Source organism: Giraffa tippelskirchi, chromosome 2, assembly GCF_054371585.1.
Source record: "Giraffa tippelskirchi isolate mGirTip1 chromosome 2, T2T-mGirTip1v1.2.pri, whole genome shotgun sequence".
NCBI classification, from domain to species: domain Eukaryota; kingdom Metazoa; phylum Chordata; class Mammalia; order Artiodactyla; family Giraffidae; genus Giraffa; species Giraffa tippelskirchi.
Genome location: NC_137276.1, coordinates 23,561,113 through 23,577,891, shown reverse-complemented (window position 1 = coordinate 23,577,891; position 16,779 = coordinate 23,561,113). Strand labels below are relative to the sequence as shown.

Sequence of the window (16,779 nt, the reverse complement as noted above, 5' to 3'; positions counted from 1 at the left end):
AACAACGGACTGGTTCCAAATTGGGAAAGGAGTATGTCAAGGCTGTCTCCTGTCACCTTGATTATTTAACTTGTAGGCAGAGTGGATCATGCAAAATGCCAGACTGGATGAAGCACAAGCTGGAATTAAGATTGCCATGAGAAAAATCAATAACCTCAGATATGCACAGGACACCACCCTTATGGCAGAAAGCAAAGATGAACTAAAGAGCCTCTTGATGAAAGTGAAAGAGGAGGTTTTAAAAACTGGCTTAAAATTCAACATTCAAAAAAACTAAGATCATGGCATCCAGTCCCATCACTTCATGGCAAATAGATGAGGAAACAATGGAAACAGTGACAGATTTTATTTCCTTGGGCTCCAAAATCACAGCAGATGGTGACTGCAGCCATGAAATTAAAAGACATTTGCTTCTTGGAAGAAAAGCTATGACAAGCTTAGACAGTATTTTAAAAAGCAGAGACATTACTTTATCGACAAAAGGTCCATCTAGTTAAAGCTATGGTTTTTCCCCTAGTCATGTATGGATGTGAGAGTTGAGTGCCAAAGAGCTGATGCTTTTGAACTATGGTGTTGGAGAAGACTCCTGAGAGTCCCTTGGACTGCAAGGAGATCAAACCAGTCATACCTAAAGGAAAACAGTCCCGAATATTCATTGGAAGGACTGATGCTGAAGCTTAAGTTCCAATACTTTGGCTACTTGATGTGAAGAACTGACTCATTAAAAAAGACCCTGATGCTGGGAAAGATTGAAGGCAGGAGAAAGGGACGACAGAGAATGAGATGATTGGATGGCATCACTGATTTGATGGACATAAGTTTGAGCAAGCTCCAGGAGTTGGTGATGGACAGGGAAGCCTGGTGTTCTGCAGTCCATGGGATCACAAAGAGTTGGACTCGACTGAGCAACTGAACTGAACTAAAAGATCAATAAGTACAATCCCTGCCTTCTGGAGTGGAATAAACAGAAAGAGATGACACGTTTTGCCTTTTCTGTATTCCAGCCACACCACCTCCCTGCTATTCCTGGATGTCCATAGGCCAAATCCTTCACACATGCTGTTCCACTGTCTGCAATGCTCTTCCATGTGGCAGACCCACCTCTCTCCCTTACTTACATAAAGACTTGGTTGAAATACCAAATGTCACCTTATCAAAGATTCTTTCTTTGACAGCTTCCCCTCTCCATTCAGCCCCTCTTTATAGACTTTGCTTTTTGCTTCCTCGAACTTATCACCACCTAGCATTATGCATATGCTCATAACCTGTCTCTCCTAACCGTAAGGTAAGCTTGATGAGAGCAGGGGCTTTGCAACATCCCTTATCACCCCTCATTCATGCCTAGAAGGGCACTTGGCCTACCACCAATGTCCAACAATGCCTTTCAAACGAATAATAAACAGGTCTGGAATAAACCAGACCTGGCTTCAAATTTTGGCCCTCCAGCATTGGCAAAAATAATTAATCAAAAATATGTAATCACTGCAAACCTCATTTTCCTCATAGTTACAGTGAGGAAAATAATTAAAGGAAAGAAAGAGAATAAGAATGAAAGTGGGGGAAAAGGAGCAAGGGAAAGAAAGGAGGAAGGACCTATTTCCAAGAGTTGCTGTAAGTAGTGTAGCTAAAAAGTATCTAATGCAGCAGCAACAAACAATAGGAATATAACGCACAATCCTGGCACCCTGGCTGCTTAAGAACATATGGGGCAAAGGAAGAGTGGTGGTATGAAAAAATGGCAAGACTTTTACAATGCTACCTTTTGGTTTTGCTTTAAATTGGGAGTCAGAAACACGAGAAATTTATCAAACTTTTAGAAATTGTATGTTTTAGGAACTGGTGTTGCTGAGTTCTGGAGGAGCCTGAAGACCCAGTAGAAATCCAGTCCTTTGTCCCAGAGTTAAGATTTGCAGATCTAACAAGGTCATGGTGAAGGTGAAAAGAGATGAGACATGCAAAGAAAGGAATTAGCAGGCAGCAACCTAAATTCCCATTCACTATGATAGGAATGAATAACAGGCAGAATCATCACACAGTATAAAGTAATACAGCAGTGGAAAAGATTGTACTGGAGCTCCATTCAGCACCATGGACAGAGCACCAATCAAAGTACTGGGCAATAAAGCAGAAGGGTACACAAGCCATGATACCACTTCTATGAAGTGTGAAATATACAAATCAATATTACAATAAGATAATAGTATGTGAGTCTGGTGGGCTACAGTCCATAGCGTTGCAAAGAGTCGGACACAACTGAGCAACTAAGCACACACATAGGAATGATAGGGGATTCCATGGTGGCTCAGATGGTAAAGAATCTGCCTGCAATGCAGGAGACCTGGGTTTGATCCCTGGGTTGGGAAGATTCCCTGGAGAAGGGAATGGCTACCCACTCCAGTATTCGTGCCTGGAGATTTCATGGACAGAGAAGCCTAGTGGGCTATAGTCCATGGGGTCACAAAGAGTTGGACACGACTGAGTGACTAACGTGGATGAGTTTGAGTATGGATATAGGAATGATAGATACCCATTTAAGGAGAATGGTTAGCTGGGGTTTATCAGAGGATGCATTTTGGGAAAAGGGACTTTGGGCTTTAACTGTGTTTGCAACAGTGTAGTTCAGAGGCTGACAAAACTCTGGTCCATCCAAACACAGCTTGTCATCTGTTTTTGTGTGACACTTGAATCAAGGATGCCTTCACATTTTTAAATGGTTGAAAAAAATCCTTAGAAGGATAACATTTCACGACCTGTGAAAATGATGTGAAATTCAAATTTAAGTGTCCATTAGTAACATTTTCTTGAAACATACACACACACACACACCATCTGGAGATGACAAATTTCTCTTGTGTACCTCTGTGTTCTCCTCCTCAGGCTGGGAGTTGAGGGCACAGACCTCCTCACACATGGGTGGGCACCCAGGAGGCAGGGGAAGTGGCACATAATGGATACAAAGGACCCAATTTGAAAGCTGCCCAGCTGAGCCTGTTACTGCACTGTCACTGTCAGGTTTTTCATTGCTGTGTGGGGAGGCCCGTGTTATCTTATTTCATGCTTTTCTGGTTGGTTTTCAGGGCTGTCTTTAGGCTGATAAATCAGAGAGGCCAAGTTGACATCAATAGTCTTTGAAATCAAGAGGCTTTTGCAATACGAAAAATGGGGTCAAAGTGGTAGGTACCATTGGACTCGCTAATCCTGGAAGCTTGATTTGAGGATGGAGAAAGAGAGGTAAGAAAGCATTTGGTAAATGTATTGGGAAATGAGGAAACCAAGAAGGAGCCTGTGGGGCTCCTGGGCACAAAAGCCTTCTCTGTCCCCCATCTCTTGATTACGGGAAACAGGCTTCTTTCAGCCTCCAAGACCTCTGCCTAGTTCCAACAGGAGGTTCAAACAGTTGCTAATTAGGGAAGGGAGGGGGATGGTGAGATTGGAGATGAACAGTCTAGAAACAATAGTGCAGCTGCAGGGAAGGTCCTGAGGGAAGGTTCCTCAAGTGGTATACAAAACAATATCTTTGAGCTGTTTTGCAGATATGAAACCCTCAGCAGGAGGGAGAAACTAACTGTATGCTGCCCACAAGCACACAGACCCCAGACCCATTGGAACAAGACGGTTGATGATGCTGACTCCCACTGACCTTACCACCAAACCAATCAGAAGAATGTCCACGAGCTGATCATGCCCACACCCTCTTGGAAGCATTACTATAAAACTATTCACTACCCGCCTCCAGATGGGGACATACAATTTTGAGGGCATCAGCTTGCTGTGGCCCCTTTTGCCTGCAAAGCAACACAGCTATCTATTCTTTTCTACTAGGCCCCAAACTCTTGTTTCTAAGATTTAATTCAGTGTCAGGGTATAGAGGCCAGATTTGGCTCCAGTGATAGAGAGCTATCAGTATATGAAGCTGACCATTAGTGGAAACTTCTAACCTACTTCCCAGCCCTACCCTAAAAGCCTAAAAGTGATTAATACATTAACTTTTTAAGAAGAAGGTAAAAGAAGGCTATGAAACATGGGGTCTATTAATGCAAACTGGTGTACTAGTGTTGGGACTCTGGTAGCAAGTTTGATATTTTTTAGATTTGAATAAAATTCAAAAATGCTGGTCTTCTCTAGAACATTAAAAAGATCTGATACCTTGGGAAGGGTCATTGAAAAGGAAATGCAAATAATTAAGTAAACACAATACCTCACTCAATTAAATAAATGCAAATAGAAACAATAAGGATATGCCACATTTTTGCTCATCAAATGGGCTATGTTTAAAACATCTTTCATAATATCCTGGACTATTGAGGCCTTGTAAACACAGGCATTCTCCTATTCAGAGAGTATGCAATGATGCAACTATTTCAGAGGGTATTGTGACAATGTCTATGAAAATTTAAAATGTATACACTCTCAGACCTAAGAATTTCCCTTTGGTAATTTTTCTTTGAGCAGTACTTGCTCACTACACTTGTCTGAAGGTTTACCAACCAAGTAAGTAACATGTGTGTACATGTATGTATCAACATTGTTTGAAATAGCCAAACATCTATATGCCTATTAATGAGATGTGTGGAAGTGTTAGTCACTCAGTTGTGACTGACTCTTTGAGACCCCATGGACTGTAGCCTGCCAGGCTCCACTGTCCCTGGAATTATCCAGGCAAGAATACTGGAATGGGTAGTCATTTCCTTCTCCATGGGATCTTCCTGACCCAGGAATGGAACCCAGGTCTCCCGCACTGCAGGCAGATTCCTAACCATCTGAGTCATCAGGGATAGTGATTAACAAAATTATAGTTGATTGTATAATAGAGTTCCTATGTAGTGATTAGTCATTAAGTGGCTCAGTCAGTTCAGTTCAGTTCAGTTCCTTTCAGTCACTCAGTCATGTCTGACTCTTTGCAACCCATGGACTGCAGCACACCAGGCCTCCCTGTCCATCACCAACTCCCAGAGTTTACTCAAACTCATGTCCATTGAGTCAGTGATGCCATACAACCATCTCATCCTCTGTCGTCCCCTTCTCCTCCTGCCTTCAATCTTTCCCAGCATCAGGGTCTTTTCCAAGGAGTCAGTCCTTCGCATCAGGTGGCCAGAGTATTGGAGTTTCAGCTTCAGCATCAGTCCTTCCAGTGAATATTCAGGACTGCTACACATATATATAGTATATGGAAAGATTTTTAACTTGCTATTGAATTCACCCAGACCAAATTTGGCATAAGAGTTTTATAAAATGAATATTTGTGAGTGTGTATGTATGTATACACACACATTTATCTGTGTAAGTCAAAAAAATTATGAAATCCAGACTTCGGAGCACAGTCAGCAAGAAACGTCTATGTCAGTCACAGACTCTCATAGAGCAAAAACTTTCCAGAGCTCATCACCCCTCAAATATGGAGATTTCAATTAAAACAGAAATTAATTAGAAAATGTAACCTAGGGAGATCTGAAATGAGACTAAAACTAAACTTCCAATAACAATAGAAGACATATTTTTTAAAAAATGTCAACTTTAGGGAATGAGAATGATGGTCAGAAAGCAGACCTACTTTTCACTTGATACAGTGGAGTACTGCTTCTGCTTATTATTGTCAGTGTTGCTACTTCTGTTGGTATAAAAGTGATTGACACTTACAGTATAAACTCAAAGCACTTCATTGCTAATACACTGGGGACTTATGAGGACTGAGGTATCAGTCACCTTCCCATAGTGTCTCAGCAGGGCTCCCTGATCAAGGTGTTAATATGCATGACATTCAATATGGAAATTTGATTGGAGGGGTGGAAAACAAAAAAGTTGAAATGAGATGTCCAGTTCTCACCTACAGCCGGAATTAGTGGGATGGTAGTTATACAAAGTTGTCAGTTTCCTTTGATTTTTATCTCAGCTTATAAGATACTGGTTTGAGTTTCATTTCAGAGTTTGGGGGCAGTCATTTTCGCAGTTCATTAAAGGGCCAAGGTTGTTTTTCCTCAATGAAAGAGATTAGTCCTATGGCAAGCTGTTACAAGGTTAGTGACTCATGCAAATAGACAAGGAGACCAGTAATTGTCCCCTGTCCCCTGTCCCTGCTGGCATGGATCATCACGGGTACAGAAAACATTCAGGTTACTGGCCAGGTCTTTCATTTCAGAAGTAAAATAGAGAGGCAATAAAGCTCAAACTTGGTATTGCAGGTACTCTTACAAGATAATGTCTATAGACAAGCACAAATATAAGACTATAGACCCATGGATAATTATCATGCAAAGAATTCTGATAAAAGTTTTGCTCTTTTCCCCCAGATCATGCATACATACAACATGGCACAGGATTTCAGGGAGTTGTGAGTTTCTCTTGCTCATCTCATCCATTAGCCCTATGGGACTACACACCATATGGTTACAGCCCCTTCTTTAAGAAGACCTGCCCATACAGTGACACGGAGATATTCATTAAGTCAATACACGTTAAATGTGCCAGGCTCTGAGCTATGCTTTATACACAGAACCAAGATTAAAGAAGATGTGACTTTTAAAGAAGATTTCAATCTAACAGTTTGGTCAACATTTTCTCACTATATACATTACATTTACATACACACATATCTATATTAGGTAAATCAATAGAATGTAGGTTTCCTTTTTACAGTTTTCATGTACTGCATAGCAGTTTTAATGTATTAGGTGCATACCATACATGTGTGTGTGCACATTCTCTCTCTCTCTCTCTCTCTCTCTCTCTCTCTCTCTCACACACACACACACACACACACAGTATTTAACAGTAAAATCTTTGTTTCCAGGATGAGGATATATCAATTTGTCCGTAGTTGAATGCAGGGGCCAATAACAAATGCCGAGTACAATAAATACGTTCAGAATTTTCCAATAATACATCCCATGATTGACTGTAATTGAGGTTGCTTTCTTCAGCTTGCCTCCCAAGGCAGAGAGGTAGTACAAGAAAGAATAACATCCTTGTCATGGGTGTAAACTACAAAACATCCAGATTTCAGAGCACAGTCCACAAGAAACGTCTATGTCGGTCACAGACTCTCATAGAGCAAAAGCTTTCCAGAGCTCATCTCCCCTCAATGTGGAGATTTCAATTGAAGCAGAAATTAATTATAAAATGCAATCTAGGGAAATCTGAAATGAGACTAAATCTAAACTTACAACAGCAAGCTCAGATAAGCATTTGCCATCCACCCCATGGTGATGAGCAAAACAAGGAGGGATTTTGTTGGGTGTCACATGTCTCAGTGAACTGGTGACAAAATTCCTAAACCCATTAAAATCAGAAAAAAAAAAAAAACTTGCTACAAACTTTTTAAAAATCGTATTACTTGGGCATATGCTCTACCAGATGTATGACCTAGAATACAAACAATGGGTTTCATACACTAAACAGCAAGAAAGGGATGGAGAAACAAATGAGGAGACCCAATCCCAGGATGTGGAGAGAGAAATAACATAGATACTGGATTTCTGGGAGCAACCGACTAGCCTGGAGTCTGATTCTGATAAATATACGCTCAGTTATATTGGCTAACAGTTTGCTACTCTGACCTCTCTGTTTTCTCTCTTACTTTCCTCCTCCTCTCTATTTCTTTGATCTGAAGCCATGGTTACTGACTCTCTCGGAGAGACACAGACAGACAGAGGGAATACGATACCAAAAAAAAAATCTCTTTTTTACACTGAGTCAGGTCAGGCATTATGCCTATCCTTTATTTCAATGGTAGGTTTTATGTTTATTTCTTGTTTTGTTTTGATAGTGATAACTTTTCAAATTAAATTCCTATATTGAATTTTCACTCTTGGATAGTTTCTGAAGATGCTGCCTTTGCAAAAAAAAAAAAAAAAGTAAAATAAATTAATAAAATTAGAACTGATATATTTCATGCCTTGTGAAAGCTGAGCCTGAGATGACAGTTTGGCATTATCAGCCTCCGTGCCTGCAAGGAGCACAGGAATGTTGCTGGGTGAGAGAAAACGTGCCCATCAGGGAAAGTGATGGTCTTGTTGCTTTCAGGATATGGGGTGAGGAGCATAGATGCCACAAGCCAGAAAGCAGCTGAATCCCCCAAAGCTGGAAAATAAAAGCAAACTGGGATGCTACCAATTTCATCCAGAGCTTTCTAAACAAGGAGTGTGGTCATGGGAGACAGACCCTAAAGCTCTTTCATTAGTTTTTCGTTGTGAGACTTTGTTATTTTAAGCATGTTCCATAGACCAGTGGCAGCAGCTTCACCTGTAGACTCTTGGGCCCTTACTGAATCAGAATCCACATTTTAACAAGATCCCTAGGTGGGTTGTATGCATGTTCAAGTTTGAGATGCAGTGCTCTAAATTTTTCATAAAGCCTGTAAGTGAGTTTAGGTAGCCAGTTGACTGAAAATTGGTCAACTATGTATTTATTCATTCAGTAAGCTCTTTCTACATGGAGCCACTGTGGAATGTGCTGGAGACACACTATCAAGCAAAGGTATACTTGACTCCTGCATTCACAGAACTTACTTACAGGCTGGTGGAGAGGAAAATTATGATCAAATAATAATGTAAATGGAATGTGTAATTTCAAGCTAAGATAAGCATCTTAAAGATAAATAATAGAGTTGGATGAAAGCAAACACAAAATAAACGGATTTAGATTAGAAGTTCAAGAAAGACTTCCTTAAGAAGTCTTAAGAAACCAGGGATGCTTTCTCTGGTCTGATATAATTCTGTGGTTATATTAGATGTTATCATTGGAGGAAGCTGGGTGGAGGATTTGAGGGAACTCTACTATTTGTGTGTGTGTGTGTGTGTGTGTGTGTGTGTGTGCGCGTGTACGTGTGTATGTGCAACTTCTATGTGAGTCTAAGGGGCTTCCCTTGTGGCTCAGATGGTAAAGAATCTGCCTGCAATTCAGGAGACCTATGTTCAATCCCTGGGTCAGGAAGATCCCCTGGAGCAGGGAAAGGCTCCGGTATTACCACTCCAGTATTCTTGCCTGGAAAATTCCATGGACAGAGGAGCCTGGAGGGCTACAGTCCATGGGGTTGCCAAGAGTCAGACATGACTGAGGAACTTTCACTTCATATGAGTTTAAAATTATTTCAGAATTAAAAGTTTTTTAAAAATGGATGTTAAACCAGATACCTGGATGATCCCCAGTGATGAGTTATACTGAATTAGTCAGGGAAGGGGTAAGAAATGAATTCCAAGCAGAGGAAACACCAGGCATTGGAGCCTTATAGGGAGATAGACCTTGCAGGTCTAAGAATTAAAAGCAAATCCAAAGACCCCCAGGCTAGGAATGAGGAGGGCGCATAGTGAAATGAGGCTGAGAAACGGACAGATGACATGGTAACTTCTGACTTCAGAAAAGACAGCTCCGGCTATTGTGTACTGAGAACTGAACCTTGGAGTCCAAGGTAACATTGCCAGCTCTGGCCACCACCAGAGAGAGCCCACTTTAAAAAAGGAGAGGAAGCAGCTCTAAATTGCTGAGGTTATTCTGTGTCAGGTACAATCTGGGCACGTTGCATATCACGTACCATAGCCCTTCCTGAGTTTATAAGGAGAAAGGAGATGGTCAGCTTGGACCCTGATCTGTCCCCCAACCGACTCAGCCAAAGGAGGGAAAGAAACCTCTGGAGATGAAATTATCTCCCTGCGAGTGCACGTGACGGAGGAAGTGTGGTTTCTGGAGAGTGTGGATGGTGCGGCGACCAGCTTCTTTCAGCTGTGAGCTGGTAAACCATGGGTATCGTCTGCCTTTGCATCAAAAGAGTGGAGGACATGTAGACAGGCTCAGCGTCAATGATGGTAAAGTCTGCGAACTGTGAGGGGTAGTTTTGAAGCAGGGAAGGTCTCCAAAAGTGGATTATAACCCTCTGCTCAGTGCTGGACAACCTCCACCAGCCTCCCGGCTCTGTGGTGACTGGAGAGTCCATTCTCTTCCTCTTCTCTACACTAGAGACCTCTTCCTTTTCTCTCTCATCCCTTTTTCTTCTCTATATTTCCCCCTTTACTCTTTCGCCTGCAGCACCCATCTTGAGCCTAGTAGTACTCTGTGAAATGCTTAGCCCTTCTGGAGATCCTCAGGACCAAAGAAGGGGAAGGAAATCCACGTCATTTAACCATATTACTTAAACTGTCTATGCCTTGATTGCTTCATTCATAAAATAGGAACCACCTACAAGTTGTGAAGATAGTTGTGATAAAGTATAGAAATCCCCTAAGCATAATTTTTAGCACAGGGCGAGTGCTCAGTAAACATTAGCTACTGAAGGAATCACTGTTATTGACTTCTTCAATTTACAGTGAAGAAACAGAGGCATAAAGACTTTCAAGGTCACACAAGAGAGGGAACTTGTGAGCCATACAGACATGTGTTTGGATTGTGGATCTTCAACTCCCTCCACGTCGAGTGCTAAAGTCACAATGTCCACAGTGAAACACAATCCTTCACTCAGCCAATCTAACCAGGGGCATTCAGAACTACCAACTGACTTTTCCCTTCTGCTGCTTGATTCTCTCCTACAAGCCCTTTCCAAGTACTCTGTGAATCTCCCACTAGACCGTGAGGTATTGCCTGGATGATATCTGATAAAACAAGGAAACTGATGAAAAAAAATCACATCAAAAGAGCAGCAGTAACAAGAGGACGACAGAGGATGAGACGGCTGGATGGCATCACTGACTCTATGGACATGAGTTTGAGTAAACTCTGGGAGTTGGTGATGGACAGGGAAGCCTGACGTGCTGCAGTCCATGGGGTTGCAAAGAGTCGGACACAACTGAGCGACTGAACTGAACTGAACACAATAATAATACATGTTTACCTTAGCAATAAGGGATTTTGGAATTTTTTCATCACCTGCAAAGAAAAACCCCTTGATTGGATGAGAGTTGTAGAGAATTATCAAGACAACTCTAGGTTATTAAGGACAAAAAAAAAAAAAAAAGTCCTCAGGTCCAAATGACTTAGATTAGTGCCACTGTGATTTCCCCTAACACAGATGTAATTCATGGAAGATCCATAAAGCAAATTATTACTATGAGCATCATGGAAAAGTGGCTTTACTTACGACCATCCACAGTTCTGGCCTCTAGATGCACAAGGTCCGGTTCCTTGTTCGACCCCATCACAGACCTAAATGATGGAGAAATATCAACATTAATGAAACCCCACATGCTCCAGAGAAACTCAGCTGAGGCCCCCAAACTATTATACTAACGTTCACAGGATTTTAAAGCCATGATCCTCGGGATACATCTACTGTATTTATTGATATAGCCTGACAGTAAAATTTCCACTTCAAATAAAGCTGATAATGAAACCTTTATTTGATGGAGGCCAGGCTTAACTCTGGCAAGGATATTGTGTGTTATTAGCTCAGACTTGCAAATAAGTCCCACGCATGTCATATGCAACAATCTCACTGACAGTATATTAAACTTTCAAGACTTATCGGGCAGATGCCAGCAAGCTGCTTTAGCTGGATGACTTGAACAGTGATCTACATAGCAAACTGATCTAATTAACGTTTTTATTTGAAATGTGCAGAACTATCTACTACTACCCTATGAAGAGACCATGTGACCCAACAAATGTAGTGGACAGAACAGCGCAGGGTGACCATTCTCTGTGCTATTGAACCAGTGCAAGGGGGAAATGCAGTTGCATTCGCTTTATGATGTGTGCTGGAAGCCACAAGTGTAAGTAAAAGACAAGTCTATTTAAAATGCCTTGGAGGCACATATTATTTAGTCTTATCTTGCAGTGAGCCGTATTAAATAGAAAATAATTATCCTGTTACATAAGTAATATGGGCCATCGTACTCCATCTCATAAGACTTTCATTCAACAAGATTAATTAAACTTGGGATTGTCTATAATATTATTTATCAGGACTTGCACAACTTTCATTGATTTGTTTCATTTCCAAGTGGAAGGTGGTAACACGCCTTAAAACTGGTCTCCTTTTGCCTCCTTTGAGCCCCTCAGCTCCACCAGCAAATCCATGTGAGAAAATGTAGATGGTGAAAACGCTCAGGTCTCAGTGTAGTACCCCAGATACATCTCACTTCTGCTGTCACCCTCCTGCTACAGGGGAAGACGTGCTACTTCTGAAGTGTCTCTTGCCCTTCCTTAGCCTCTGTGAGCCTGTGTGTGCTTTCCTCTCCAGCATGAAAGGCTGTTTTCCAGGTTCACCTCATCTTCCTTGACTTTTATTTTAAGACACATCTGAAAAGTCACTTCCTCCATTACCTAGTTCCCAGTTACACCAGGAAAATTTTTCTCTTCCTACCACAAATATTTCTTTTTTAAAATATAAACCCTGTAACAGTGTGCTAAAGTTATTTTTGTCTTTCCCTGTGTAAAAGCAGCCACCCCCCTACATCAAACTGAGAGCCATGGAGGAGTTTTGCTTTAAACACTTTATATTCATATGTATAAATGAATAAAATAATGCATGAGCTCTAACATAATAGATATTCAAACACTGAAAGAAGGAAGGGGGGCAGGTAAGCGGGGAGGAAGACGGGGAGAGTGTATGATGGTCTGTAAGCTCTTCGAAGTAAGTAAATTAATCACTATCCTATGGGCATCCCCAGAATACTTCTCATTTGACCTTATCTTCCAACTCCAAGAGTCTGAGGCTTAGCCTTCTTAGTCTCTGTTCATCTTAAGAAGTCTCCTAAGGCCCTATTATCACTGTCAGTAACTTTCCTTTGATTGACACATGGCCTAAAACTCAGAGCCTAAGCTTGAAAAATTAAACTCTGTATTTTTCTTCTCCCAGGAGGCAGAACGGTCCTCGCAAGGGTTTTATAATTCCCCCCAAAGAGATAGGGGACATGCACTTGGTCATTTTGCCTGGTTAGAATCTGATCATGGGAAGATGTGACACTTTCACCATCATTTCAGTCATCCACTATAGTGACCGCTTGTCTATGGTTGGTAGCACTCCACTGCCCAAAGTGAAGCATTGATTGGGTTCACAGGTGATCTCTACTGATGAGACCACAGTCATGAGCACTAAAATTAAAGACAAGTTCCCAACAACCCTCAAACCAGAAAGCTCAGCAGGTAACTGGTGCTTGCAAATTACTACTAGGTAGTAACATGTTGGTCACTTCCCTCCTTAACTGCTGCGAGCTTCTTCCTTGAAATGACCAACATCTATGATACTGGCATCCCAGAAACAGTGGTGCAACTATCCTGCAAACTAACTAACCGGCTTGGCTTGTGGTTAGTGTCAACTGGAGGCAAAATGATTATCCTTCATCCAGTTTCATCTTTCCATGTGCTCATGACCTCAAATCAAAATTTCTTAAGATCTTTTATTATCTCTAAAGGCAGGAGCTGTTGTTTCAAGTGACATGTTCCTCTTATTAACTAATGAAAAGAGACAGGGCCAAAACAGAGTCCTTTGTTAATCCAAAATCTACTGTGGCTACCAACTCCCTTACTCAGCCTAAGATTTTCCCAGGTATAGTAAAACAACTGTAGCAACAAAATAAAACTTTAAAGTCAGACCATGATTTTTATTTGCTGATGTGGTCGTCCTTTTTCCTGGAGGCCTAAGGGTGCCTCTTAGATCTGCAGTCACAGATTATAAAGAATTATTGTTGCTTTTACTTTGTGGCACTGGTGAGTTCTCAATAGCTGAAGCCAAACAATGTTAAATGTTCACAGAGGTGCTGGTTTTAATGGTGCTGTCATTGACCAGACCCTTGTGGAAACACATCACTGCAAATGACCTGCAAAATATCATTTTCTAGCTCATTTATGCATTTTAGTTGGAGCTGTAGAATTGAATGGTTTTCTGTATGTTTTAAGACCAATCATTGGGCTTAATGATGACGCTGATGACAATGATGACAATAATGATAGGTGGTTGCCAGGGATTTTGGGGGATGGAAGAATGGGGAGAAAATGATAAAACTGCACAACTTTTCAGTGCATTCAGCAATCAATGCAAAGAAACAGAGGAAAACAACAGAATGGAAAATACTAGAGCTCTCTTTAAGAAAATTAGAGATACCAAGGGAACATTTCACACAAAGATGGGCTTGATAAAGGACAGAAATGGTATGGACCTAACAGAAGCAGAAGATATTAAGGAGAGGTGGCAAGAATACACAGAAGAATAGTACAAAAAAGATCTTCACGACCCAGATAATCACGATGGCTTATCACTCACCTAGAGCCAGACATCCTGGAATGGGAAGTCAAGTTGGCCTTAGAAAGCATCACTATAAACAAAGCTAGTGGAGGTGATGGAATTCCAGTTGAGCTATTTCAAATCCTGAAAGATGATGCTGTGAAAGTGCTGTACTCAATATGCCAGCAAATTTGGAAAACTCAGTAGTGGCCACAGGACTGGAAAAGGTCAGTTTTCGTTCCAATCCCAAAGAAAGGCAATGCCAAAGAATGCTCAAACTACTGCACAATTGCACTTATCTCACACACTAGTAAAATAATGCTCAAAATTCTCCAAGCCAGGCTTCAGCAATATGTGAATCGTGAACTTCCAGATGTTCAAGCTAGTTTTACAAAAAGCAGAGGAACCAGAGATCAAATTGCTAACATCCAATGGATCATCAAAAAAGCAAGAGAGTTCCAGAAAAACATCTATTTCTGCTTTATTGACTATGCCAAAGCCTTTGACTGTGTGGATCACAATAAACTGTGGAAAATTCTGAAAGAGATGGGAATACCAGACCACCTGACCTGCCTCTTGAGAAACCTGTATGCAGATCAGGAAGCAACAGTTAGAACTGGACATGGAACAACAGACTGGTTCCAAATAGGAAAAGGAGTACGTCAAGGCTGTATATTGTCACCCTGCTTATTTAACTTATATGCAGAGTACATCATGAGAAACGCTGGGCTGGAAGAAGCACAAGCTGCAATCAAGATTGCTGGGAGAAATATCAATAACCTCAGATATGCAGATGACACTACTCTTATGGCAGAAAGTGAAGAACTAAAAAGCCTCTTGATGAAGGTAAAAGAGGAGAGTGAAAAAGTTGGCTTAAAGCTCAACATTCAGAAAACTAAGATCATGGCATCTGGTCCCATCACTTCATGGCAAATAGATGGGGAAACAGTGCAAACAGTGTGAGACTTTATTTTTCTGGGCTCCCAAATCACTGCAGATGGTGACTGCAGCCATGAAATTAAAAGACGCTTACTTCTTGGAAGGAAAGTTATGACCAACCTAGATAGCATATTAAAAAGCAGAGATACTACTTTGCCAACAAAGGTCCGTCTAGTCAAGGCTATGGTTTTTCCAGTGGTCATGTATGGATGTGAGAGTTGGACTGTGAAGAAAGCTGAGTGCTGAAGAATTGATGCTTTCGAACTGTGGTGTTGGAGAAGACTCTTGAGAGTCCCTTGGACTGCAAGGAGATCCACCCAGTCCATCCTAAAGGAGATCAGACCTGGGTGTTCATTGGAAGAACTGATGTTGAAGCTGAAACTCCCAATACTTTGGCCACCTGATGCGAAGAGTTGACTCATTAGAAAAGACCCTGATGCTGGGAAGGATTAGGGGTGGGAGGAGAAGGGGACGACAGAGGATGAGATGGCTGGATGGCATAGTGACTCGATGGACATGAGTTTGGGTAAACTCCGGGAGTTGGTGATGGATAGGGAGGCCTGGCGTGCTGTGATTCATGGGGTCGTGGAGAGTCGGACACGACTGAGTGACTGAACTGAACTGAACTTTCAGTTAAAAGATGAATAAGGTCTGAGGACCTAATGTATAACACAGTGACTATAATGAAGAACACTGTATTATGGAATTGCAGTTTGCTAAGATAGTAAAATTAAAGTGTTCTTACACATCACACACACAAAAGGTAAATATGTGAGGTAATTAATGTGTTAACTCAATTATGGAAATCCTTTCATAATGTATATATGTATCAACTCATCACATTGTACATGAAGCATATCACAAGTCTATTTGTCAATTAAACCTCAAAAATATAAAAATAAGAAGTCAGAGAAAACCAGCATAAACAGAAATTTTAATTCAAAATATTCTCTTGATGATCTCATATTTGAAGTGAGATCTCAAAAATGGCATTAAGAATCTCTTCCCAATCATGTTAGTAACTCTGATTTCAGGTATTAAGCACAAAAGTTTGGGCAGCTTTGCTTTATGCTTCCAGATTGCCCTGTACCATCCCCATCATGGTTCATAATGATTTTCTGGATTTCTTTGCATAACTGCTTCTCTTACTTCACTGAGCTCCCAAAAGGCGGGTGCCTTGTTTTTATCACTACATTCTCTGTGCTTACCAGAGCATAGAGAAGAATGTTTCCTCAACAAATATATAGACATGTTTACACTGGTCAATATTTACTGTAATATCCAATATATTGGGTTGTTCAATTCTGGGACTCTGAAAGAATCTCTCTTATAAAAATGAGATGAAAAATAGTGGTGCAGGATCTTTTAATTACATAAAAAGACAGTAGGTGGCTATATCTTGTATATTTTTATATTGTCTTCATGTCTAATTGGGAAAATGAATTCCCTTCTGGAGCTGAATTTCAATGAAGGAATGTCTTCATGCATGCTTTGCACGTATCGGCACCTCTGCCTGGAATAACCTCTTACCATTCTTATGCCTTCTTAACTCTTATGGTTTGTGGCTCTGCTGCACATGAATGAATTTGAAAACTATCTCCCCAGTGGGGGTGCCACTTATACTAAGTTGGTTATCCCTTCTGAGACATCCAGAACTTTGCACATTCTTTTGCATAGCACAAACTAGGCCATGT

At 41.1% G+C, this 16,779-nt stretch overlaps 1 protein-coding gene across 9 annotated transcripts in view; it reads right to left on the bottom strand.

Moving 5' to 3' along the window:
• Window positions 1-16,779, bottom strand: part of LOC145539476 (VPS10 domain-containing receptor SorCS1) — a 580,892-nt gene that overhangs the window by 148,556 nt on the left and 415,557 nt on the right. For all 9 annotated transcript variants that reach the window (XM_081573556.1, XM_081573559.1, XM_081573557.1 and 6 more), the window contains exon 6: window positions 11,063-11,127. In XM_081573556.1, the coding sequence (XP_081429682.1) occupies window positions 11,063-11,127 (65 nt within the window). The remainder of the gene's footprint in view (window positions 1-11,062; window positions 11,128-16,779) is intronic.